Genomic DNA, 25,750 nt, shown 5'->3' on the forward strand with positions numbered 1-25,750 from the left:
CCCTCTTCCAGGCCAGCTCTCTGCTGTGGCCCAGGAGAGCAGTGGAGGATGGCCCAGGTCCTTGGGCCCTGCACCCACATGGGAGACCAGGAGAAGCGCCTGGCTCCTGGCTTTGGATCAGCACGATGCACCAGCCATGGTGGCCATTGGAGGGTGAACCAACGGCAAGAGGAAGACCTTTCTCTCTCTCTCTCTCTCTCTCTCTCTCTCACTGTCCACTCTGCCTGTCTAAATAAATAAATAAATAAAGTCCCAGGTTTTATTTTTTGGTGAAAATCTTAAAAAACAAAGTATATACCTGTGCTTTCATCACTAGAGTATGCTGATCAAAACTTAAACCTTGTACCTATGTGCCAACTATTTATTATATTAAGCACTTTATTAGATTTTTTTCCAATAAACCACAGTTAAGGTTACAATATCCAATGCAGTATCTCTACTGGGTAGACTGATGACCCCCATTTCTCAGTGTACCTAAAGTCACTTATGTGAAGAGCCATGACTCAAATCAGGATGTGTTTGATTCTAAAGTTCATTTGTCCATTTCAATCCATGCCAAATGGCACACCTGCTATACTTTTAAATTCTCTCAAAGTTACTTGTTCCTTTTCATGATATGCATATACTCCTACTAGTCTTTCACTTCTACGGTTTGTGCTATAACCTAAAAAGAATAAAACAAGTCCCTAGAGCAGTATTTTAATTTTACTCTCAAGCCAAAGTATGTTTCAGCTATATGTAAAGCTTCATTTTTCCTGCTTGCTGTTTTAACTCCAAGGACATATTCTTTGAAGACAGTATAGAAAAAAAAACTTAAATGTTCTACAACCAGTGCTATGTTTGTGTATGAAAGGAGAAACCAGGAGAGACGAATAAAAATGACCTCAAAGAAAACTTCAGAGAATAACTGTAGTATAGCCATTGTTGTTGTTCCCTGCTTATTTATAAACTGGAGAGCTGACAGGAAACAATGAATTCATCTTTCACCAAATGCTTTCTACACTCTGAAATTCATTGAGTTACTTTTGCTAGATTTAGATAAATCTTTAAATGTCCTATCTGGGCTTCTTCTGAAACATACTAGAGACCACTAAGTTTGCACGGTTTTTATGGTTCTTCTATATTGTACACTGGACACTGTCCTTTCCCTTTTTTATAAATGGTTACCTCTATTGGACTTCCTACTTATAATCTGTTAAGATGACCTAGGAACCCCACAAAAACAGAATAATATATTTTACACCCACTTATTTTCACTGATTAGTAACCATATATAAATAGTTATTTTTTTTTTAAAGATACAGCAGAATGTTTGAAACTCATTAAATGTCTCAGTGAATAAATTCTGTTGCTTGGGTATATCAGAGGGTTAGTCAACATAAAGGAAATTTCCATAAGCATTAAAACTCGATCTTTTCCATCTTTGTATGTATGTATGTAAATATACATAAAATTTACCATTTTAACCAATTTTTAAGTATACAGTTCAATGCATTAAGAGCATTTGTGCAACCATTACCATTATCCATTTCTGGAACATTTTCATCATCTCAAACTGAAATTCGGCACTCATTAAATAATAATGCATATACTCTGCCCTCAGGGAACCTCTATTCTACTTGTTTCCATGAATTTGCCTATTCTAATTTCTTATGTAAGTGTAATCATATTTTTCCTCCGATGTCTAGCTTATTTCATCTAGCATAATGTCTTCAAGTTTGTCCATAATCTATTATTAGAATTGTACTCTTTTTTAAGGCTATGTAATAGTCCATGTATGGACATACCATATTTTGTTTATACATTTATCAGTCAGTGGACATTTAAGTTTCCATCTTTTAACTGTTGTGAATAATGCTGCTACAAACATTACTCTGGTTTAAAGTAGAGAAGCTAAACTTTCTTTCCCAGCAAAGGATCATCACATACCACAGTAAAGAGTTTTCGCTGTAATGGTTGATATGATGTTACTTCCTTCAGTGTCCAAGTACAAGCCATGTTAGGTCTCTGTCCCATTCCACTACAGGGTGCATCAAGAAGAATGCGATCAAAAGATTCTGGTAAGAATGGAGGTTCCCCTATTAAGAGAATTAGAAACATATTTGCTGTCTGTCCTATTGATCTAGAAAAGAAATAATAATCCAGAGGAGAATATTCTGAATATCCATAATAGAAAATAAAAACAATTCCTGTCTTTAATCAAGTACCTAAATTAATTCTAGGTTATATTTAATATAGATCTGACTTTGTAGGAAAGTTTAAAATGTGGTTATTACAGTTAGAGTTTACTTTACTGACATAGTACCCACCAAGGACAAATCAAACAAGACTTTGAACTAGCAACTTTAGAAGCCACAATTCATCAGAGATAGAACGTGGCATTAATGACAATTATTCTTCAAACTGGTATTTCTCTTGGTAATTCCTACTGCAGACCACTCCAGAAGAGAAAGCCTGGTAGATTGTAAACATACAAGTTCCAGTTCTGTTCTTTACTCTCCTGGTCTCTTTGGCCTCCAGTACGGCTATAATCTAGAATGAGCCATGATCCACCCCCGCCAGGATTCAGTCTTACACCAAGTGTCCCTTTGGATTCACTTTAATAATTTTCTTCATTCTACCTTCTGGTCTATTTAACATTACTGGATAAAGTCATGAAACCAAATGGTCTCCAAATACATTTATGTTGCTCTTTACCTGTAAGCTAGATATTGCTGACTCCTTTTAGTTACAGGATTTCCTGCCAGACCCACCACAATATTCTAAGCATCACTGCAGCATCACCGTCTGCTTTTCTGACTGCAAAGCCGTTAGACCTAAGCTATTATCAGTTTAACTCATCTCCATGTGTAGTCATCTTTGCTTTCTTACCAACTGTCTTACAGGGATTCTCAAAAATATTTTTTTAGGTTTTTAATATTCACTGAAAAAAAATCTTCTATGAAGAAATATACAAGTTTATACTTTCACTAACATGAATGTAATTATTTTCCAAAAATTCTCAAAGCTGATTTTTTATTTTATTACCTATTTGCATTGTTTTTAAGACACATTCTTCACTGTTGCCTTGTTCCTACAAACTAGAAGAGCTCTTTGACTATTAAGGATATTAATCATTTCTCTATTAAATATTTTTCACAATCTGTCATGTGACTTAGGTTTTTAAACATAATATTGAGCAAGTATACCTTCATTGTTGAGTTTTATCTATGCTTTCATATAATATTCCCCATCGTGAAATCAGATGAATGTTCATCTTTATCTGCTTTCAGGGATTTTCACTTTTAACTCTTCACACTATCCTCTTTAATCCATCTTGTATTTACTTTTGTGTATAATCTTTTCTCCCTCTTCCAAAAAAAAATCAACTCAAAACTACTAACATACCCCTTCGTCCAGGTTTATATGCTACTTTTATCTTCTATTACTCAGACCTATTTGAAGGGCTTCTGTTCTGCTCCAGCATATTCTAATTGTTGAGCTTTTTTTTTTTTTTTTCCTGAGCTCCAACTCTATGCCTTCTGCTTCCCACCATTCCTTGTTGAGATCCCCTGCTGGGAGACACCATCTTGCTGGGAAGAGTTAAGCAGAAAACCTCTGACCAAGCACTGCTGCAGATGGGCAGCCCTAACTACAGGAGAATTCCACAGATCTCACTGATCTTAAATAAAACTAGAGGGCAGAGTAGAGTCCTAGCAACTGCTCCAAAAAAGGAATCCGCACTGCCTCCCTCTGCCCTCAAAGTGACAGACCTGAGTTGCTGCTAAGAAGCTAGTAAACTCTACCTGTCTGAGGAGGAAACAAGCAGCCCCTTCACAACCCGAATCCCCCGGAGAGCAAGGGCACTTTCCAGAGCAAAGACCAGGCGCCCATGAATCCCACAGGCACAGGAGTTTTGGGCACAAACTCTGAAGCTATACTTGATTGCTCTCTATCATCTAGGTAAGTTCCGGGTAATTTCTTGGGGCCAGTTGCCAGCAGCAGTCCACACACAATTCCAAAGAACCAGAACACGAGGAAAACTCCTTATCACAGGGTGCTAGGGGCCGAGGCACAAGCCCCAGATTCATCCTGGCATACCCTGTGAAAACTAGGGATAGTCCTCGCTATCAGGCAACCCTGGGGCTGTCACTGCTGGTGCTGTGATTCCAGGAGTAATTCACACTAACCTGTGGGGTTTAGAGGGTTCTGCCTGGATTCCTCTGTGTCAGATTGGTGACCACCAATCCACAATCCCTGGAATTACTGGCATGCACACTGTGTAGACCTGCGTAAGGACCCCCACTGTCTTCTGCAGCTCCAGGACTGACTATACTATATTCCTCAGAGTCATCAAAACACACCTTTTGGTACCTGGGGAATAATGTTCTTGCTCCACACCTCACCTACTAGTGTGTAATACTCCTCCTAACCAGTATTCACCCTGTGGAACTGGGGCAAGTTCACCTTACCACCTCCCAGTGCTCAGACTTAGGCTCCCGGTGCTGTAAGCCCCAGCATTAGTCACTCCTATACAGCAGGACCTGGGGAAGTTCCTATCCAAAGCATTTAGTCTGAGGGCCACATCTATTGGTGCCACAGGACAAGGGGATGTCTCACAATATCAGAAATGTGGTTACAGCTATCAAAAACCCAACTCTCTCAGGACTAAAGATACACATCTTTGGAAGCTCCCATCATACTGTTAACTCCAAAATCTGCTGCAGACTAATGTGGCTTTTGTAGACACTGCTGACATTGATTACCACTGAATAAATCACTTACAGGCTACATTTCAGGCCTCACCTAGAACCAAAGCCAAATATACAACCCAAGTGACACTGCACATTCCATATAAACAAAATAATATTTCCAATGAATCTCATTCCATAAAAAGAGGATGAGGAGATCTATTAAGCCAGATGCTTAGATACCAACATAGGGTCACAGGAAACATGAGGAAGTAAGGAAACATGACACCACCAAAAGAACACAACAGTTCTCCAGAAATAGATTCTGAACTGAGAAATCTATGAAATGTGTGGAAAAGAAATCAAAATAATGATCCTAAGGAAACTCAGTGAGATGCAAAACAGTTTAAAGATGTGAGGGGGGGCCGGTGCCGTGGCTCACTAGGCTAATCCTCCACCTGCAGCACCAGCACCCAGGGTTCTAGTCAAGGTTGCTCCTCTTCCAGTCCAGCTCTCTGCTGTGGCCCGGGAGTACAGTGGAGGATGGCCCAAGTCCTTGGGCCCTGCACCCGCATGGGAGACCAGGAGGAACCACCTGGCTCCTGGCTTCGGATCAGCACAGTGCGCCGGCCATAGCGGCCTTTTGGGGGGTGAACCAATGGAAGGAAGACCTTTCTGTCAGTCTCTCTCACTGCCTAACTCTGCCAAAAAAATAAAATAAAGATGTGAGAGGGAAAAATGACATGAATGAGAAATTCAATAAGGAGACAAAAATAATTAAAATGAACCAAACAATAATTATGGAGCTAAAAATTTACTCAAGGAAATGAAAAAAAAAAAAAAAAACACAACTAAGAGCTTAACCAGCAGAACAAAACAAGCAGAGGAAAGAAATTCTGACCTACATGACAAGACTTCTGAAATACTGAAGTCACACAAAAATAAAGAGAAAATAAAAAATAAGCAGAAAGCCTACAGGACATGTAGGATCCCATTAAGGCATTATTCATATTATAGGGATACCTAAAGGAAAGAAAAAGAAAAAAGTATTGAGAATCTACTAAATGAAATAATAGTTAGAAACTTCTTAAGTCTTGTAAGAGCTATGTACATCAAGATAAAAGAAGTTCAAAGGGCCCCAATCAGAATGAACCAACAAAGATCTTTTCCAAGGCATACTGAAAAATATGTATTATAACAATACTGCTCTCATCCCATGAGAAAAAGGTATTACTTGTGTCTGGTTTGCATGGATTTCAAAGTTTCGTTTTCAAACCAAATACTTATGCGGCTGCAGCTGTGGCATAGTGGGCTAAGCCTCCCCTGTGGTGCGGGAAGCCCAGATGGGGGCCAATTCTAGTCCCAGCTGCTCCACTTCCGATCCAGCTCTCTGCCATGGCCTGGGAAAGCAGTAGAAGATGGCCCAAGTCCTTGGGCCCCTGTACCCTGCATGGGAGACCCAGACAAAGCTCCTGGCTTCGGAGAGGCTCAGCTCCAGCCGCTGCAGCCATCTGGAGAATGAACCAGGAGATGGAAGACCTTTCTCTCTCTCTCTCTCCCTGTCTATAACTCTACCTCTCAAATAAATAAAATCATTAAAAAAAAAAAAAAGGTCAAAATTTCCCACTGAGCTACCCTTTAGAAGTTAAGGAGAGCCTGCCCAGCACCCACAATTCCCAGGCCGCAGCAAGGGTGCAGCAGGAGTTGAGGGTGAGCTAGCAGGGCTGAGGGCTCACGCACTACCACCCCATCTGAAGAAATGAGTGGTGGATTGGCCCCAAGTAAAAGCACAGTGTATGACTCCCAACTTATCCTTTTCCCTGACAAATAATGACCTATACAGGATATTTTCCAAGTACGGCAAAGTTGTAAAGGTTAATATAATGAAAAATAAAAATACCAAGAAGAGTAAAAGGGTTGCATTTATTTTGTTGTTGGATAAAGACTGTGTACCAAATTGCACCAGGGCAATAAGCAGCAGTTACTTGGGAGAGTGATAAAAGCAAGCATTGCTATTGACAATGGAAGAGCAGCTGAATTCATCTGAAGATGAAACTACTTTGATAAACCCAACAGCTATGAATGTGGGGGAAGTGGACACTTAAGTCATGCCTGTCTTAAAAATATGCTTGGAGAACATGAACCTTCAAAGAAAGAAAGACAAAAGTTCCAGAACCAGAAGAAGAAATTGAGGAAGCAGAAGAAAGTGAAGATGGAGGGGAAAACCCTGCTCTGGACAGCCTCAGCCAGGCAACAGCCTTCCAGAAAGACAAAACTGAAGAGAATAAAGGAAATAGAAACCTGGTTCAGGGGGTCTCTCAACATCAGATGACTCAAGATGGCCGAGGATAAAGAAGCACATATTTCAGTGATGAAGAGGAGCTCAGTGACTGAAATTACATTTACTTCATAAATATCCCTAAAATGTAGAAGTCTTAGAGCACAAAGTTCAGCTGAGGACTAAGGTTCTTTTTAGAATTTGAGCATAAAAACACTTAATAACAAAGTTTTTTACTAGAAAATAGTTCATAGGAAATTGTAAAATAAAGTATTATGTTTCTACCTGGACTTAGCACAGTACAGTTTGAGCATCCCTAATTTGAAATCCTAAACACTGCAAAATCTGAAGCGTTTTCAGTGCCAACACAGCATCTTAAGTAGGACATCCTAACAGTGTTGTTACACATCCTGTGTAAAGTTACCTTCAAGTTATGTACATAAAGTTCAAAATAAAACATAACTGAAGTTCATAGACTTGGTTCCCAACTCTGTGATATCTCATTACGTTTGTGCAACTAGTACAAAATCCAGAAAAACCTGGAATCAAAAATACTTCTGATTCCAAATATTTCAGGTAAGGGATACTAAAAATCAGAACTTCTTAGTAATAATCAAAAAAGAGCTAATTTTAATAAAAATGAGTAATAATACTGCTGTCATCCCATGAGAAAAAGGTATTAAAGTGATTTATTGAAATGGCACGGTGGGTTAACGCCCTGGCCTGAAGCACAGGCATCCCATATGAGCGCCAATTGTGGGATTGTTTTTTCTTATTTTTCTGGCACCCGGGCCATCCTCCACTGCATTCCCAGGCCCAAGCAGAGAGCTGGACTGGAAGAGGAGCAACCAGGACTAGAACCTGGCACCCACATGGGATGCTGGTGCTGCAGGCAGAGGATTAACCCAGTGCACCACTGCGCTGGCCCCGTGACTCTGACTTTCAAGTAAATAAATAAATCTTAAAAAAATTTTCTTAAAAAAAAAAATAAAGTGGAGCAGTTGGGTCTCAAACTGGTGTCCACATGGGATGCCAGCACTGCACACGGCGGCCTAACTTGCTACACCACAGCACCAGCCCCTCTACCCTTAGTTTTAAGAGATACAACTATAAAACTTTTAGATAACACCAAAAGCACAAATAGCAAAAAAGTAGTTAAATTGGACTTTATCAAAGTTCATGGCTTTGTGCTTCAAAGGATCTTATCAGAAAATTGATTAGACAACTGACAGAATGGAAGAAAATAATCGCAAATCATATCAGGGATGTATATCTGACTCAAAATTTTTGACTTTGCCTTGGTATGGAAACAATATATATTTGGAGAAACTGTATGGAATTTTGATTTTGGATCTTTTCTTTAGCTAGTGATATATAGGGCAACATCTTCATTTCTTTGTGTTTGTTTGCTTTTAAGATTTATTTATTTGAAAGGCAGTTACAGAGGGAGAGAGAGAGATCGATCCTCTATCTGTTGGTTCACTACCCAAATGGCTGCCATGGCCAGATCTGGGCCAAACTGAAGCCAAGAGGTTCTTCTGAGTCTCCCATGTATATGGCAGGAGCCAAAGCACCTAGGCCATCCTCCACTGCCTTCTGAGAAGCATTAGCAGGGAACCGGATAGAATGGAGCAGCCTGGACAACAACTGGTACTCCTATGGGATGTTTGTGCCACAGGTGGCAGCTTAACCCACTATGCCACAACACCAGACCAGGGCAATATTCTCTTTTGATAGTGGTTAGTAGCAGTAGGTCAAAGCTTCTAGTCAGCCATGGGATCACAAGGTAAACAACCAATACTCTACAGTGTGATGTACTACTCAACTATGATGCTGGGCTGATTAAGTACATTAAATGCATTCTCAACATATAATATATTCAATCAAATTATAGGTTATCAGGACATAACACACCACTGTAAGCTGAAGAAAACCTATACATGAAAAACGCTTGGGGCTGGCACTGTGGTATGGCACTGCTTGCTGTGTCGGCATCCCATATGGGCACTGGTTCAAGTCTTGGCTGCCCCACTTCTGATCTAGCACTCTGCTATGGCATGGGAAAGCAGCAGAAGATAGCCCAAGTTCTCGGGCCCCTGCACCTGCGTGGAAGACCTGGAGGAAGCTCCTGGATCCTAGCTTCAGATCAATGCAGCTCTGGCCATTGCAGGAGTGAACCAGCAGATGGAAATTCTCATTCTCATTCTTATTCTCATTCATTTTCTCTCTCTCTCTCTGCTTTTGCCTGTCTGTAATTCTCCCTTTCAAATAAATAAATATTTTTTAAAAAATAAAAATGATTACAGGTTGATAATAAAAAGATAACTTATCCAATTTTAAAAGGGCTGAGGATCTGAATAGACAAGGAGACATAAAATGGTCAATAAGTACATGAGCAGATATGTGCATTACTGGAAATCTGCATCAGGGAAATACAAATTAAAGTACAATGAGATACCACTCCACACCCAGCAAGATGACTGTAATAAAAAAGACAATATGCTAAGAAGCACTGGTGAAGATGTACAAAAGAACTCTCATACATTGTGAGTAGGAATGTCAAAATGGTTCATCTACTTTTTGAAACTGTTTCATAGTTCTGCAGAAGGTTAAATATATACTGATCACATGTCCTAGTCCATTTTGTGCTACTGTAACAGAATACCACAATCTGGGTAATTTATAATGAACAGAAATTTATTGGCTCATGATTCTGGAGGCTGGAAAGTTCAAGCTCACAGGCCAAAATCCGGTAAGAGCCTTCTTGATATGTCATCCCATGGCAGATGAGCAAAGAGAAGGTAAGAGACAGAGAAGCAAAAGGACTATCACACTCGTCATTTTATTTTTTTTAAAAATATATTTCAATATATCAAAACTTATGGGATACAGCAAAAGCAGTGTTAAGAGGCAAGTTTACAGCAACTGGTGCCTACATCAAGAAATTGGAAAGGTACCAAATAAATGAGCTATCAATGCATCTCAAGAATCTAGAAAAAAAAAAAACTAGTAAGAGAAAAGAAATAATTAAAATTAAAGAAGAAATCAACAAAATTGAAACAAAAAAAAGCCAAAAGATCAGCAAAACAAAGAGCTGGTTTTTTGAAAAACTAAACAAAACTGACACACTATTTGCCCAACTAACCAAAAAAAGGAGAGAGGAGACCCAAATCAATAAAATTAGAGATGAAAAAGGAAATGTAATGACAGGCACCACAGAAATAAAAAAGATCATCAGAAATTACTACAAAGAGCTGTACGCTAACAAACTAGGAAACCTAGAAGAAATGGATAGATTCCTGGACATCTAAATTGAGTCATGAAGACACAGAAAACCTAAACAGACCCATAAACCAAGATGGAAATTGAATCAGTTAATAAAGACCCTCCCAACAAAGAAAAGCCCAGGACCAGATGGCTTCAATGCTGAATTCTATCAGACATTTAAAGAAGAACTAACCCAAATTCTCTTCAAGCTATTCAAAACAATTGAAAAGAGGGCAATCCTCCCAATTCTTACTATGAAGCTGCCATCACCTTAATTCCTAAGCCTGAAAAAGATACAAGAGAGAAAGAGAACTACAAACCAATTTCCCTGATGAACACAGATGCAAAAATCCTCAAAAAAAATTCTAGCCAATCGAATTAAACACCACACCAGAAAGATCATTCACCCGGACCAAGTGGGATTTATCCTTGGTATACAGGGATGGTTCAACATTTGCAATCAATCAATGTGAGATATCACATTAACACACTGAGGAAAAAAAAACATTTGATTATCTCAATAGATGCCAAGAAAACATTTGATTAAGCAACACCCTTTCACGATGAAAACCCTGAGCAAACTGGATATGAAGGAACATTACTCAATACAATCAAGGAAAGTTATGACAAACGCATGGATTGGGGAAAAGTGGGAAGCATACCCACTGAGATCCAGAACCACACAAGGATGTCCACTCTCAGAACTACATTGAATAGCAGTGGTGAAAGTTTTAGAGCCTTTAGAAAAGAAAAAGAAAGCAAAGGGCATACAAACTGGGAAGGAAGAAGTCAAACTAGCCCTATTTGAAGATGACATGATACTATATATATGGGATCCAAAAGACTCCACTACTGGAACTCATAGAAGAGTTTGGTAAAGTAATAGGATATAAAATCAATACACAAAAGTCAACAGCCTTTGTATACACTGACAATGCCATGGTTGAGAAAGAACTTCTAAGGTCAACTGTCATTCACAATAACTACAAAAAAAATCAAATACCTTGGAGTAAATTTAATCAAGGATGTCAAAGAGCTGTACAATGAGAATTACAAATTAAAGAAATAGAAAGACTATACCAAGAAAAATGGAAAAGTCTTCCATTTTCATGAATTTGAAGAGTCAGTATCATCAAAATGTCCATACTTCCAAAAGCAATTTACAGATTCAATGTTATACCAATCAAAATACCAAGGCCATTTTTCTCAGATATAGAAGAGTAAATTCTTCTTACCACTATATACTACATACTTCACACAGCACCCACTCAGAGGCCTTCAAACTATGTTTATGGAAAATAAAAATTTTATTTACTACATGTAAATGATCACCATCACTACTTTTAATAAGACAAAGCCTTTGTCTTGCCACTAGTAGTTCTTCAATATCAACTATCCTTTTTTCTCAAGTTTTTAAACCAGGCACATGCTCAGTTTAAAACTAAATTTTTTCAGCCCTCCTCACAGTTAAATTAATCAAACAATTATACTGTGGCCATTAGTACACACATCCACTTCCAGGTCTTGCCGTTAAAAAGCACTGGCAGTGCAGGCTCCTAACTTTTGTTCCCTTCCTCTGGAAAGAACTGGAAGAGCTGACTTGGACCCACAGATGAAGCTAACAGCACTGGAAGCTCACTTCTGTTAGGTGAGATCAAAACAAACAACAAAAACAAAGGAAAAAAAAAACACTTCTATCTTTTCTAAACCACTGTATTTTGGGTCTCTCTGATACACACAAATGCTTGTACACAAATCTCCTGTAAACTCCTCTTGGTCTCTTTAGGGTTGACAGCCAACTGGTCATGAAAAGCTGTTCTGCTGTAATGAGGCAATTCAATCTGACCTATCCTCACCTCTGTAAAAAGACATGCAAATAGAGTCCAGACACACTGTTCCTCAGAATAGTCCCTGTTTTTCTAGGAAGGATTACCTGTAGTTTATTTATGTGTTTCAATCCCATGTGGTTTACTACATATTAGATAGTTATTACAAAATAATTTCTCATTTTCTATGATTCTCAAGCATATGCTGATTTTCACACTACTTTTGTATCTTCCATCAGTGAGTCTTCAGCTTGTCAATCTAAGTTTAACAACCCAAATCAAACTACCAGAGAACACCTGTGATGAAATAAGCCTTGACAAAAATAAAGGTGGGGGGGTATCAAAGGTGCCTAGTATGACCATTTGTTAATAAAATAGTAAGTAAAACAATAAATAATATTCTCGGTTAGTTCATAGATTGTCTCATTATAGTATTGAACACTGACCTCTAAGATGGCTACACTAGTATCTTCATTATTTTAACCCTAACTTCAACATATTATGTTTATAAATATGATTACTTTAAATCAAAGAGAGTTTGAAAACTTAATCAGTAAGTTTAGTAAACAATAACAGTAAGTTATACTGAGCTATCTAGTGCCCACTAGTCACTGATACAAACCATGGGACATAGGGAAACTATATGGTTAGAAACAATATTTTTTTCTCATTCAAAATCTAGATGATCTGTAAGGTATAAAAATCTATATTCTCAGATTTTTAGAATTTATCTTTAATCAAATCGTATCACTAAGCAATTAACATTTGGGAAAACTACTGTCAGGTAGTTCATCAGAATATGTAAGTTTCCTGAGCATTTTATGAACTCAAATCTAAACACATAGAAAAACAGTTACATAAGTGCGACAGTGGTAGCATAGTTACAAAACAAGATACATGATAGTTTTTTTCCCAGCTCCATATCCCTACTCCTTAAGAAAAATGAACAAAACCAAAATAGCTCAGAAATAATACAACTGAAAAGTTCACAATGGGCATGTGAGACAGCAGTTAAGGACACCTGCGTCACATATCAGAGTGGCTGGGTTCATATCCTGGCTCCTTTGCTTCCACTTGTGCTTCCTATTGATACATAGCCTGGGAGGCAGCAGATGATGACTCAACTACTTGCATCCTTCCCATTCATGTGGGAGGCCCAGATTAAGTTCTGAGCTCCTGGCTTTGGCTTTGCTCAGCCCTGGACGTTGGGGGCATTTGTAGAGTGAATTAGCAGATCAAACAGCCCTTTCCATCTGCCCTTGTGTTTCAAATAAAATATAAGTGAAACTAAATTTTAGAAAAAAATATTTTAAAAAAGAATCATTAGGGCCAGTGCTGTGGCACAGCAGTAAAGCCACTGCCTGCAGAGCCGACATCCCATGTGGGCACTGGTTCGAGTCATGATTGCTCCAATTCTGAGGGAAACTGAGACATATTCTTGACCACAGACCAAAACAAAACTACATTAGAAAGGTAACAGAAATAATTTCACTTTGACCTTGTTGCTAACACTCAAACGCCAAACTCATTTGTAGAACTCTGACCCTTGTTGCCAAACCCTCTTTGACTGTACTTCAACCACAAGCCAGAACACCGGGACACAGAATTCCCCTGGGGTCCATGGTTTGTACAGTGGGAAAAAGAGCTATACATGGACATTCAGCTTCTGTAGCATTCTGATATTCTTCATAGGAGGATTAGAGTACCAGGTGTCAGTGAAGCAAAAAGAGGGTGAGGCTCACAGCAGCTAGCTTGCAGATCTTGGGACTGATGCTACACTCCAACCAACACAGGCACCTGACCAGAAAGATCAGTTAACAGTATTGCTCTGCAAGAAGTCTGTGAGGATGGAGTCCTTCCCCAGCTTCACAGCCAGCCTCAGAGCTCTACATGAGGGTTCATCTAACCAGGAGGCAACCCTGAGTGCTTGCCTATCTGCAAAGCATCTGACATCAACTAACACTAGTGGTTGGGCAATCAATGTACAGTTTAAGAGTCCAGTCTGAAATTCTTTTTTTTTTTTTTTTTTTTTTTTTTTTTGAAAGGCAGAGTTGGGGGGTGGAGGCAGGGAGAGAGAGACATCTTCCATCTGCTGGTTAACTCCTCAAATAGCCACAGTTACCAGGGATGGGCCAGATTATGGCCAGGAGCCCAAAGCCCCTTCGGGGTTTCTCACACAGGTGCAGGGGCCTAAGTGCTTGGACTATCTTCTGCTGCTTTTCCAGGCACATTAGCAGGGAGCTGAATGGGAAGTGGAGCAACCAGGTCTTGAACCAGTGCCCATATGGGATTCTGGAGTCACAGATAGTACCTTAACCCACTACACCACAAAGCTGGCCTTATCCATTCAAATTCTGCACTGGCCAAGTAGGGAGGCAGGTCCATGACTGTGCATATCTACAGAGCACAGCCCCTAGCCTTGCCCATCCCAAGAGGTCAGGTAGTGATACTAGAGACTTTGCCCAGCCTCAGAGTCTAGCCTGTGGCCCTAACCAACCAAAAATTCCAAATAGTAGTATTGCCTAGACAACCTATAATCCTGTCTAATCAGATGCAATTCCAGAGCCCAGGCAGTAACCTCACTAAATCTCAGAGCACGTAAGTCGTGACTTCTGACCTCACAGTACAAGTAGCAGACCAGGCAAACTAGAAAACCAAACAGTAACCTCTGCCTACTCATGTCACTACCAACCACCATATCCAAAATCACAGGCTAGACGAAATAGTGAAAATCTATCCTCACCAAAGAGCATCTGTAAAAGTTTGCCACTCCTTTAAATGTGCATACACCAATGCATGGACATTAGATTAGGAAGAATCAAGAGAATAGGACAACACCAAAAGAAATTAATAAAGTCCCCAAAATGGACCTCTGGGCCAGTATTGTAGTGCAATGGGTAAAGCTGTCACCTGAGATGCTGACATCCCATAGAAACACTGATTGGAGTCCTGGCTGATCCACTTCTGACCCAGTTCCCCGCTAATGAGCCTGGGAAAGCAGCCAAAGATGGCTGAAGTACTCAGTCCCCCGCCACCCATGTGGGAAACTCCAGTGAAGTTAAAGGCTCCTCATTTCACACATGGAAAGCCAAGATTCTGTGGCAAAAATTATTCTACACAAGGGATCTCTGAGACCTCAGTGGAAAGAAGGGGCCATCAAAGAAGGATGTACTTTTCTCTGAAGGGAGAACTTCCACTTTGGAGTCTGTGGTCACAAAAGGCTTCCAGAGCTTTGGCAGCCCATGGCAAGAGCCTCAGGTGATCACTGACATCATAAATAAGAGTGTTAATTGTTAAAGGTACAACAAAAGTCATTGTGCATTTACTCCACCCATGTAGGACCTATACTATGAGAATTAACTGCTAAACTTGTTCTCAAATTGTACTCTATATGTTGTGTGTGGGGCGGGGGGGGGGGGGGTGTGGGTGTGTGGGTGGGTGTGGGTGTGGGTGCAAACTGTTGAAATCTGTACTTAACACAGAGCTAGTTCCCTGTGTATAAAATTAAACTAAAAATGAACCATAATGAAGAAGGAGATGGGAGAGGGAGCAGGAGGTGGGACAGGAGTTGGGGTGGGAGGGTGGATGTGGGGGAAAAAAAATCACTACATTCCTAAAGTTGTACCTATGAAAAATGCATTTATTAAATAGAAGCTTTAAAAAAAAAATTAAAGCCTCCTGCCTTTGGCATGGACCAACCCCAGCCTTTGCGGCCATTTGGGGAATCAACCAGTGGATAGAAGATTTTTTTTTTAACTTTTTTTTTTTTTTTTTTTTTTTTTTTGACAGGCAGAGTCGACAGTGAGAGAGAGACAGAGAAAGGTCTTCCTTTTTCCCATTGGTTCACCCCCCACTGGCCGCTGTGGATGGCACACTGCGGCCAGCACACCGCGCTGATCCGAAGGCAGGAGCCAGGTGCATCCCCTGGTCTCCCATGTGGGTACAGGGCCCAAGGACTTGGGCCATCCTCCACTGCACTCCCAGGCCACAGCAGAGAGCTGGACTGGAAGAGGAGCAACCAGGACAGAATCTGGTGCCCCAACTGGGGCTAGAACCCAGTGTGCCAGCACCGCAGGCGGAAGATTAGCCTATTGAGCCATGGCACTGGCCTGAATAGATTTATCTTTCCTCCCCTCTCCCTCTATAACTCTGTCTTTCAAAGAAATAAATCTTTCTCAAAAAAAAAAAAAAAAAAAAGGAAAGAAAAGAAAAAGAAATGGACCTAAAGTTATGGAGAATGGAAATAAATTAAAGAGACTAGAAAAACAATACAAATGATCAGGGAGAGGGAGCGGGAGATGGGAGGGAAATTATGGGGATTATGGGGGGGGCATTGTAATCCATAAACTGTACTTTGGAAATGTATATTTACTAAATAAAAAAAATACTAACAAGCAAAAAAAAAAAACAATACAAATGGTCAACAGAACTAAAGGTCAGTTTTTGAAAAAAAAATATTGGCAAACCCTTGGCTAGACTAACCAAGAAAAAAAAAAAGAACTCAAATAAAATCAGAAATGAAAGAGAGAACATTGCAACTGATGCCACAGAAATACAAAGGCTCAAAGAAACTATTCAGAACAATTTTATGCCAACAAACTGGATGACCAAGAAATGAGTAAAATCCTAAACACAAGGGGCTGGTACTGTGGCGTAAGTTAAGCCTCTTCCTGTAGTGTAAGCATCCCCTATGGGCACTGGTTCGAGTTCTGGCTGCTTCACTTCTGATCCAGCTCCTTGTTGATGCACCTGGGAAAGCAGAAGGTGGCCCAAGTGTTTGCGCCACTGTACCCTCATGGGAGACCTAGGAGAACCTCCTGGCTTCTGGCTTCAAATTGGCCAGCTCTAGACATTGAGACCATTTGGGGAATCAAACAGTGAATGGAAGACCTGTCTGTCTGTACCTCTCTCTCGCTCTCTCTCTGCCTTCAAGTAAATAAATATACCTTTTTGAAAAAAAGTTTTAAACATATCCTAAACACAAAAAATTCAAAGAGACTGAATCATGAAGGAACAGAGAATCAAGAAAGATGGAATCAGCAGGGTCGGCTCCGTGGTGCAGTAGGTTAATCCTCTACCTGTGGAGCCAGCATCCCATATGGGCACCGGTTCTAGTCCCAGCTGCCCCTCTTCCAATCCAGCTCTCTGCTATGGCCTGGGAAAGCAGTAGAAGATGGCCCAAGTCCTTGGGCCCCTGCACCCGTGTGGGAGACTAGGAAGAGTTACCTGGCTCCTGGCTTCGGTTCAGTGCAGCTCTGGCTATTGTGGTTATCTGGGGACTGAACCAACAGAAAAAGACCTTTCTCTCTGTCTCTCCCTCTAACTCTGTAACTCTACCTCTCAAATAAATAAATAAAATCTTTTTTAAAAAAAAAAGATGGAATCAGCAATAAAAAGTCTATCAAAGAAAATCCATGACCTGATGGCTTCACTAATGTATTCTACCAAACATTTAAAGGAAAACTATAATAATCCTTCCCAAAAACTAAAAAATCATTCCATGCTCATTTTCCAAGGTCAATATTACTCTGATAACAAAACCAGACAAGGTCATCACAAGAAAAATATTACAGGTCAATATCCCTGATGAATACAGATCAAAAAACCTCAACAAAATACCAGTAGTCTAAACCTAATAACACATTAAAATAATCATTTACTATGATCAAGTGAAATATACTCCAGGGATAAAGGAGGATTCGTACACATAAATCAATGTGATACATCACCTTAACATAATAAAGGACAAAAACCATATCAGTATCTGAGTAGATCCAGAAAAAAACATTTGGACAAACTTTAATCTCCTTTCACGATAAAAACTCTCAACAAACTAGGTACAAAGGAATGTACCGCAACACAATGAAAACCATTTATGACAAATTTACAGCCAGCATAATCAATGGTTAAAAAAAAAAGCTTCAAGATTTCCCTCTGAGATCAAGGATAAGACAAGCATGTTCATTCTCAACCAATTCTTGTCAACACAGTACTGGAAGTCCTAGCCAGAGTAATTAGGCAACAGAAGGAAATAAAGGTACCATATTAGGAAATAAAGTAAAATTATCCATTTGTTAATAACACAATCTTATATAGAGAAAACCCTAACTAAAGGTTCAAGTCCCAGCTGCTCCTCTTCTGATCCATCTCTCTGCTAATAGCCAGGGACAGCAGTGGAAGATGGCCCAAGTGTTCAGGCCCCTGCAACTGTGTGGGAAGCCTGGAGGAGGCTCCTAGCTTCGGATCGGCTCAGCTCCAGCCATTGCAGTCATTTGGGGAGTGAACCAGCGGATGGAAGCCCTCTCTTTCTATCTCTCCCTCTTACTGTCTGTTAACTACCTTTCAAATAAATAAATAAAATCTTTTTTAAAAAAAAAAGAAATTCAAGAAAGAATTCCAACTTACAAGAGCAAAAATAAAAACCTGGGTAAATTTAACCAAGAAGATGAAATATCTGTAAACTAAAAACTAGAAAACACTGATAAAAGAAAGAAAACACAAATGGTAAGACATCCATAGTCACAGGTTGGAAGAATTAATATTGTCAAAATGTCCATATCACTCAAAGCAATCTACAGATTAAATGCAGTACTTATCAAATTCCAATGTCATTTTTCACAAAAATAAGAAAAAACAATCCCACAATTGGCATGGACTACAAAACAATATGAACAGCCAACACAATCTTGAGCAAAAAGAACAAAGCTGGAGGTATCACCAGCTGATGTCACTACCTGACTTCAAAATAAACTATAAAGCTAATATAATCAAAACATCATGGCACCAGCATAAAAACATACATCAACCAATGGAACAGGATAGTGAGTCTGAATATAAGTACATTCATTTATGGACAACTGGTTGTCAATTAAAGTACCAACAACATATAATAGAGAAAGGACATGGGGCCAGTGTCGTGGCGCAGTAGGTTAATCCTCCACCTGTGGTACCAGTATCCTATATGGGCACCAGTCCTAGTCCCAGCTGCTCCTCTTCCCATCCAGCTCTCTGCTGTGGCCTGGGAAAGCAGCAGAAGATGGCCCAAGTGCTTGGGCCCCTACACCCGCATGGGAGACCAGGAAGAAACACTTGGCTCCTGGCTTTGGATCGGCACAGCTCCAGCTGTTGCGGCCATTTGGGGAGTGAACCAACGGAAGAAAGACCTCTCTCTGTCTCCCTCTCACTGTCTGTAACTCTGACTTTCAAATAAATAAAATCTTAAAAAAAAAAGAGAGAGAAAGGACATTATTTTAAATAAATAGTGTGGGGCACACTGTATAACCACCTACAGAAAATGAAACTGGATCCTTGTCTCACATCATTCACAAGGAAGTTCACAAAATGGAATTAGGAATTCATGCATAGTTTTTTCATAACATGCATTTTCATGAACTTTTTGAAGTGCCTCCATAGAAAAATAAACTCAAAATGGAATGAAGAGTTAAATTAAAGATCAGAAAATATAAAACTTGCAGGAAAAAACATGGAGGAGAAGCTCCACGACATTCTTCTGGGCAATTATTGTTGAGGTATGATCCCAAAAGCACAGTCAGCAAAAGTACAAACACACAAACTAGGCCGGCGCCGCGGCTCACTAGGCTAAACCTCCGCCTTGCAGCGCCGGCACACCGGGTTCTAGTCCCGGTCGGGGCGCCAGATTCTGTCCCGGTTGCCCCTCTTTCATGCCAGCTCTCTGCTGTGGCCAGGGAGTGCAGTGTAGGATGGCTCAAGTGCTTGGGCCCTGCACCCCATGGGAGACCAGGAGAAGCACCTGGCTCCTGCTTTTGGATCAGTGAGGTGCGCTGGCTGCAGCGCGCCAGCCATGGCGGCCATTGGAGGGTGAACCAACGGCAAAGGAAGACCTTTGTCTCTGTCTCTCTCTCTCACTGTCCACTCTGCCTGTCAAAAAAAAAAAAAAAAAAAAAAAGCCGGCGCCGTGGCTCAATAGGCTAATCCTCCACCTTGCGGCGCCGGCACACCGGGTTCTAGTCCCGGTCGGGGCGCCGGATTCTGTCCCGGTTGCCCCTCTTCCAGGCCAGCCCTCTGCTGTGGCCAGGGAGTGCAGTGGAGGATGGCCCAGGTGCTTGGGCCCTGCACCCCATGGGAGACCAGGAAAAAGCACCTGGATCCTGGCTCCTGCCATCGGATCAGCGCGGTGCGCCGGCTGCAGCGGCGGCCATTGGAGGGTGAACCAACGGCAAAGGAAGACCTTTCTCTCTCTGTCTCTCTCTCTGTCCACTCTGCCTATCAAAAATAAAAAAAAAATAAAATAAAATAAAAAAAAAAAAACCACAAACTTGACTGCATCAAACTAAGCTTTAAGAACCTATAGAATGGTAGAAGACATATGCAAACTATACATCTGGTAAGGTGCTAATACTCAAAATACCTAAGGAACTAAAAGAACTTAACAGCAAGAGTGAATTAAGCCAGTCCCAAAGGGACAAATATCATATGTTCTCCCTGATCGGCGACAACTAACTGAGCACCAAAGGGGAAACTTGTTGAAGTGAAATGGACACTATGAGAAATAGTGACTTGATCAGCTCTTGTCCTGATGGTTGATATACGATGTAATACTTTATCCATTGTAGTATTTTTTTTGTTCTAGTTCTATTGGTTGAACTCGGTAATTAACACACAATTATTCTTAGGTGTTTAAATTTTAACTGAAAAGTGACCCCTGTTAGGAATTTGGAAAACATTATGCTGAGTGAAATAAGCCAATCCCAAAGGGACAAATACCACTTGTTCTCCCTGATAGGTGACAATTAACTGAGCACCAAAAAGGAAACCTGTTAAAGTGAAATGAACACTAGGAGAAATGGTGATTTGATCAGCCCTCACCCTGACTGTTGATGAGCAACTTAATATGTTATCCCTCTTAGTATTTTTGTTTGTTTGTTCTACTTAATACTTTTGGTTGAATACTGTAATCAATACACAATTCTTCTTAAGTGCTGAAACTTAACTGAAAAGTGATCACTGTTAAATGTAAGAGTGGGAATAAGAGAGGGAAGAGATGTGCAATTCGGGACATGCTCAAGCTGACTTACCTCAAACAGTAGAGTTAGAAACATACCAGGGGATTCCAATTCAATCCCATCAAGGTGGCATGTACCAATGCCATCTCACTAGTAGTCCCAGTGATCAATTTCTGTTCACAATTGATCATAATGATAGGACTAAGAGCCAAAGGGATCACATAAACAAGAATAGTGTCTGCAAATACTAGCTGAGAGAATAAAAAAGGGAGAGAATGATCCAACATGGGAAGTGAGATACACAGCAGACCCATAGAATGGCAGATGTCCTAAACAGCACTCTGGCCTCAGAATCAGCCCTTAAGGCATGCGGATCCGGCTGAAATGCCCATGAGACTATTTCAGGCATGGAAAGCCAAGACACTCTGGGGGAAAAAAAAAAAAAAACCTAAATGAAAGATCTCTGCGAGTGAGATCCCAGTGGAAAGAACGGGTCATCAAAGAAGGAGGTACCTTTCTCTGAAGGGAGGAGAGAACTTCCACTTTGACCATGGCCTTGTCTAAATATGATCAGAGTCGGTGAACTCAGGGGGCTTCCATAGCCTTGGCAGCTCATGACAAGAGCCTAGGGTGATTACTGAGGCCATAAACAAGAGTGTCAATTTGTTAAGTCAACAACAGGAGTCACTGTGCACTTACTCCTCATGTAGGATCTTTGTCCTTAGTGTGCTGTACATTGAGATCTAATGCTATAACTAGTACTCAAACAGTATTTTTCACTTTATGTTTCTGTGTGGCAGCAAACTGTTGAAATCTTTACTTAATGTATGCTAAACTGATCTTCTGTATATAAAGAGAATTGAAAATGAATCTTGATATGAATGGAAGGGGAGAGGGAGTGGGAAAGGGGAGGGTAGTGGGTGGGAGGGACGGTATGTGGGGGAAGCCATTGTAATCCATAAATCGTACTTTGGAAATTTATATTCATTAAATAAAAGTTAAAAAAAAAAAACTACATGCACAAACTCTTAAAAAAAAAAAAGAACTTAACAGCAAGAAAACAATCCAAATTTAAAAATCGGTTAGGACTTCAATAGACATTTCTCAAGAGAAAACAGGGCCAACAGGTACATGAAAAAAAATGCTCAATATTACAATTATCAGAGAAATGAAATTAAAAACTATAATGAAATATCACCTCACACCTATCAGAGTGGCTATTAACAAAGTAAAAGATAAATGTTGGTGAGGACAAAGAGAGAAGAGATTCCTTGTATACTACAGTCATGGAAAAAAGGTAAGGAGGCTTCTTAAAACACTAACAACAGAATAATCATTTATTCTAGCAATCCCACTACTGGGAATGTTGCAAAGGAATTGAAGCCAATTTGTTAAAGAGATATCTACATTCTCATGTTCATTAAAATGTTATTCACAGTACCCAATAGAAGCAATCAACTCATCTACCAATGGATGAACAAGAAAATATTTACAGAATGGAATACTATTCAATATTAAAAGAAGGAAGTTCTGTCTTTGCAACAAACTGAAACAAGTCATACACCAAAAGACAAATACCGTGTGATCTTAGTCAAATGTGGAATCTTAAAAAGCTGTACTCATAAAAACAGAGTACAATAGTGGTTACCAGAAGTTGCAGATGGGGAAGATAATGAGGAGATACATTCAAAGGGTACAAAGCTTGAGCTAGGAGTTTAAGTTTTTTAATCCATTGTACAGTAAATAATAATGTATTTTATATTTCAAAATAGTGAATAATGTCAATTTCAAATGTTTTACTACAAAAAATAAATTGATATATTGATTAGTTTGATATTCCACATTGCATACACATGTCAAACATTACACTGTATCAGATCAATATAATGATGATTTATCAGTTCAAACAAATGTTAACTCACCTTCTGTATCCTGGCTCATATCAAGTTTAAGTGCCTTTGTTCCATCAAAGCAAAATGCCCTGATGGAATTCAGTCCCAACAATAAAGCATTCTGCTTTATTTTTTCTACTTTATTGGATATTTTATCCAGTGCTATTACTTCTCCCTAAAAAAGGGAGGGAGAGAAGAAGGGGTAGAGAGAGACATCATAAATTCAAAATAGTCACAAAAATTAATAATGTGAAAAAAACTGATGAAAAATTATGGCCTTTACTTTGCCCCAACCCCTACTTTTAAAGCTGAATTCATTAACCAGATGTATATCAAATTTACATCAAATACTTCAGTCTTTCCTTTTAAGAAAAACATTCCTGGCAGAAAACTAATCTTCTTTTAATGACTATTTTAAACAACAAAACCCAAAACCAAGAGTAGTATTTGTAATCTTCCAGGAAATGCAATCACTAATTCAATGTGCCTTGTTCACATCTGGAAGAGCATGAACTGATGCCATAAGACAACTGTCTTTGAGGTGAATGTTACTTGTAAAACTGATTCTCCTTATAATATTCTGGGGCTATACACATAGAATTAAAATGAACTCTGTCAACTAAAGGCAGAAAAATATGAACTAAAATGTCTATGTCATAGTAAGATGTTCTGGATTGGTATAAAAATAGTGCAAAAATAACTTTATACAGTAACATTTGGGTTAAGCTAAAATCAATAACCATAGAAGCCACATTTTAAGAATGCATTTTGATACCCATATTATATTTTTTTAAACATTTATTTATTTGAAAGGCAGAGAGAGAGAGAGAGAGAGAGAGAGAAAGTCTTCTATCCGCTGGTTCACTCCCCAGATGGCCAAAACATCCAAAGCTGTGCCAATCTAAAGCTAGGAGCCAGGAGCTTCCTCCAGGTCTCCCACGCGAGTGCAGGGGCCCAAAGACTTGGGCCATCTTTCCAGGCCACAGCAGAGAGTTGGATTGCAAGTGGAGTAGCCAGGACTCAAACTGGTGCCCACATGGGATGTCAGCACTGCAGGTGGTGGTCTTACACACTATGCCACAGCACTGGTCCCCCCATATGACATTTTGAAACATACTATGAAATGATATTGCAGAGATGGTAGAACTGCCTCTTCTATACATTTTCTTTTTTTTAATTTTTTTTTTTTTTTGACAGGCAGAGTGGACAGTGAGAGAGAGAGACAGAGAGAAAGGTCTTCCTATGCCGTTGGTTCACCCTCCAATGGCTGCCGCAGCCGGCGCGCTGCGGCCGGCGCACCGCGCTGATCCGATGGCAGGAGCCAGGAGCCAGGTGCTTTTCCTGGTCTCCCATCGGGTGCAGGGCCCAAGCACCTGGGCCATCCTCCACTGTACTCCCTGGCCACAGCAGAGAGCTGGCATGGAAGAGGGGCAACCGGGACAGAATCCGGCGCCCCAACCGGGACTAGAACCCAGTGTGCCGGCGCCGCTAGGTGGAGGATTAGCCTAGTGAGCCGTGGCGCCGGCCTCTTCTATACATTTTCTTGTTTTCATTCCTTTTATATACCCTGCCCTTGTATGACATTGCATGAACTATACAGAGACCACGACACAGAAAATTTGTTGATAATGCTCCTAAAAGAGACCAGGTTTAATGATAAACATTGTTTCCACTAATACCTTTACAAGTAGGAAAATTACTTAAAAGTGTGCTGAACAGGAAAAGTAGTAAAACTAGCCAGAATAAGGTTCAAATGTATTACAGTGAAGAAATTTCACTGGCCAGGCTAGCCTGCTGGGCCTTGCAGGAAGAGACACACAGACCCAAGGCATCCTAGTGGTCTCAGGTGAGGCCACTCTACATAAGCCAAAACCACACAAACCAAAATGAGTGAGCCCACCTAAGAACCCCATAACCACCTGCCTAACCTGCATCTGACTATACCTGACCAAGCCCAGCAAGGATCACCTGAACGCCATGAATTCCTGAGCTGAATAAATGCTAACTGTAAATGATTAATAGGTATACAAAAAAACAAAAAACAAAAAACCTCAACCTTACTAATTACCAGGAAAATGCAAATCAAAACCACAGTGAGACATTATCTTCCTCCAGCAACAAAGGCTGTTACTAAAAAGACAGAGATAATAAGTTCTGGGGAGGATGTAGACAAAAAGCAATCTTACACAACTGATGGTGGTAATGTAATTCAGCATAACCATTATGGAAACTAGTACGGAGTCTCCTCAAAAAACTGAAACTAGAACTACCATATGATCCCACTATTGGGTATATCCATGGGACATCAGGATGTTGAGGAGACATCTGCACACCCACTTTTACCTCACCACTATTCACAACAGCCAGGAAATAAAATCTGTCAACTGGTGATTAGATTAAAATTGTGATGAAACAGGATGAAATCCAGCATTTGCAACATGTATACACCTAGAAGATATTATGTTAAATGAAGTCAGGTAGATTAAGACTGTGAAGACTGTTCATGCGGAATCAAAAAAGTTGATCTTGCAGAAGTTGAGAGTAGAACAGTGGTTACCAAAGACTGATGAAAGTAGAAATTATTAAGAGTACTACAGGGGGCCGACGCTGTGGCACAGTGGGTTAATGCCCTGGCCTGAAGCGCCGGCATCCCATATGGGCACCGGTTCGAGTCCTGGTTGCTCTTCTTCTGATCCAGCTCTCTGCTTTGGCCTGGGATAGCAGTAGAAGATGGCCCAAGTCCTTGGGCCCCTGCACCCACTTGGGAGACCCAGAAGAAGCTCCTGGCTCCTGGCTTTGGATAGGCTCAGCTCCGGCCATTGCAGCCATCTGG

General features: G+C 40.3%; 1 protein-coding gene and 1 pseudogene across 5 annotated transcripts in view; one reads left to right on the forward strand and one right to left on the reverse strand.

The window, feature by feature from the left end:
* The window catches only part of NSUN6 (NOP2/Sun RNA methyltransferase 6), a 70,903-nt gene that overhangs the window by 4,497 nt on the left and 40,656 nt on the right, over window positions 1-25,750 (reverse strand). For all 5 annotated transcript variants that reach the window (XM_070055470.1, XM_017347746.3, XM_070055469.1 and 2 more), the window contains 2 exons: window positions 22,948-23,092; window positions 1,930-2,078 (listed from right to left, as the gene is read on the reverse strand). In XM_070055470.1, the coding sequence (XP_069911571.1) occupies window positions 1,930-2,078; window positions 22,948-23,092 (294 nt within the window). The remainder of the gene's footprint in view (window positions 1-1,929; window positions 2,079-22,947; window positions 23,093-25,750) is intronic.
* LOC127483448 (zinc finger CCHC-type and RNA-binding motif-containing protein 1 pseudogene) lies at window positions 2,074-16,257 on the forward strand (annotated as a pseudogene).

The sequence above is a fragment of the Oryctolagus cuniculus genome, chromosome 13, assembly GCF_964237555.1.
Source record: "Oryctolagus cuniculus chromosome 13, mOryCun1.1, whole genome shotgun sequence".
NCBI classification, from domain to species: Eukaryota; Metazoa; Chordata; class Mammalia; order Lagomorpha; family Leporidae; genus Oryctolagus; species Oryctolagus cuniculus.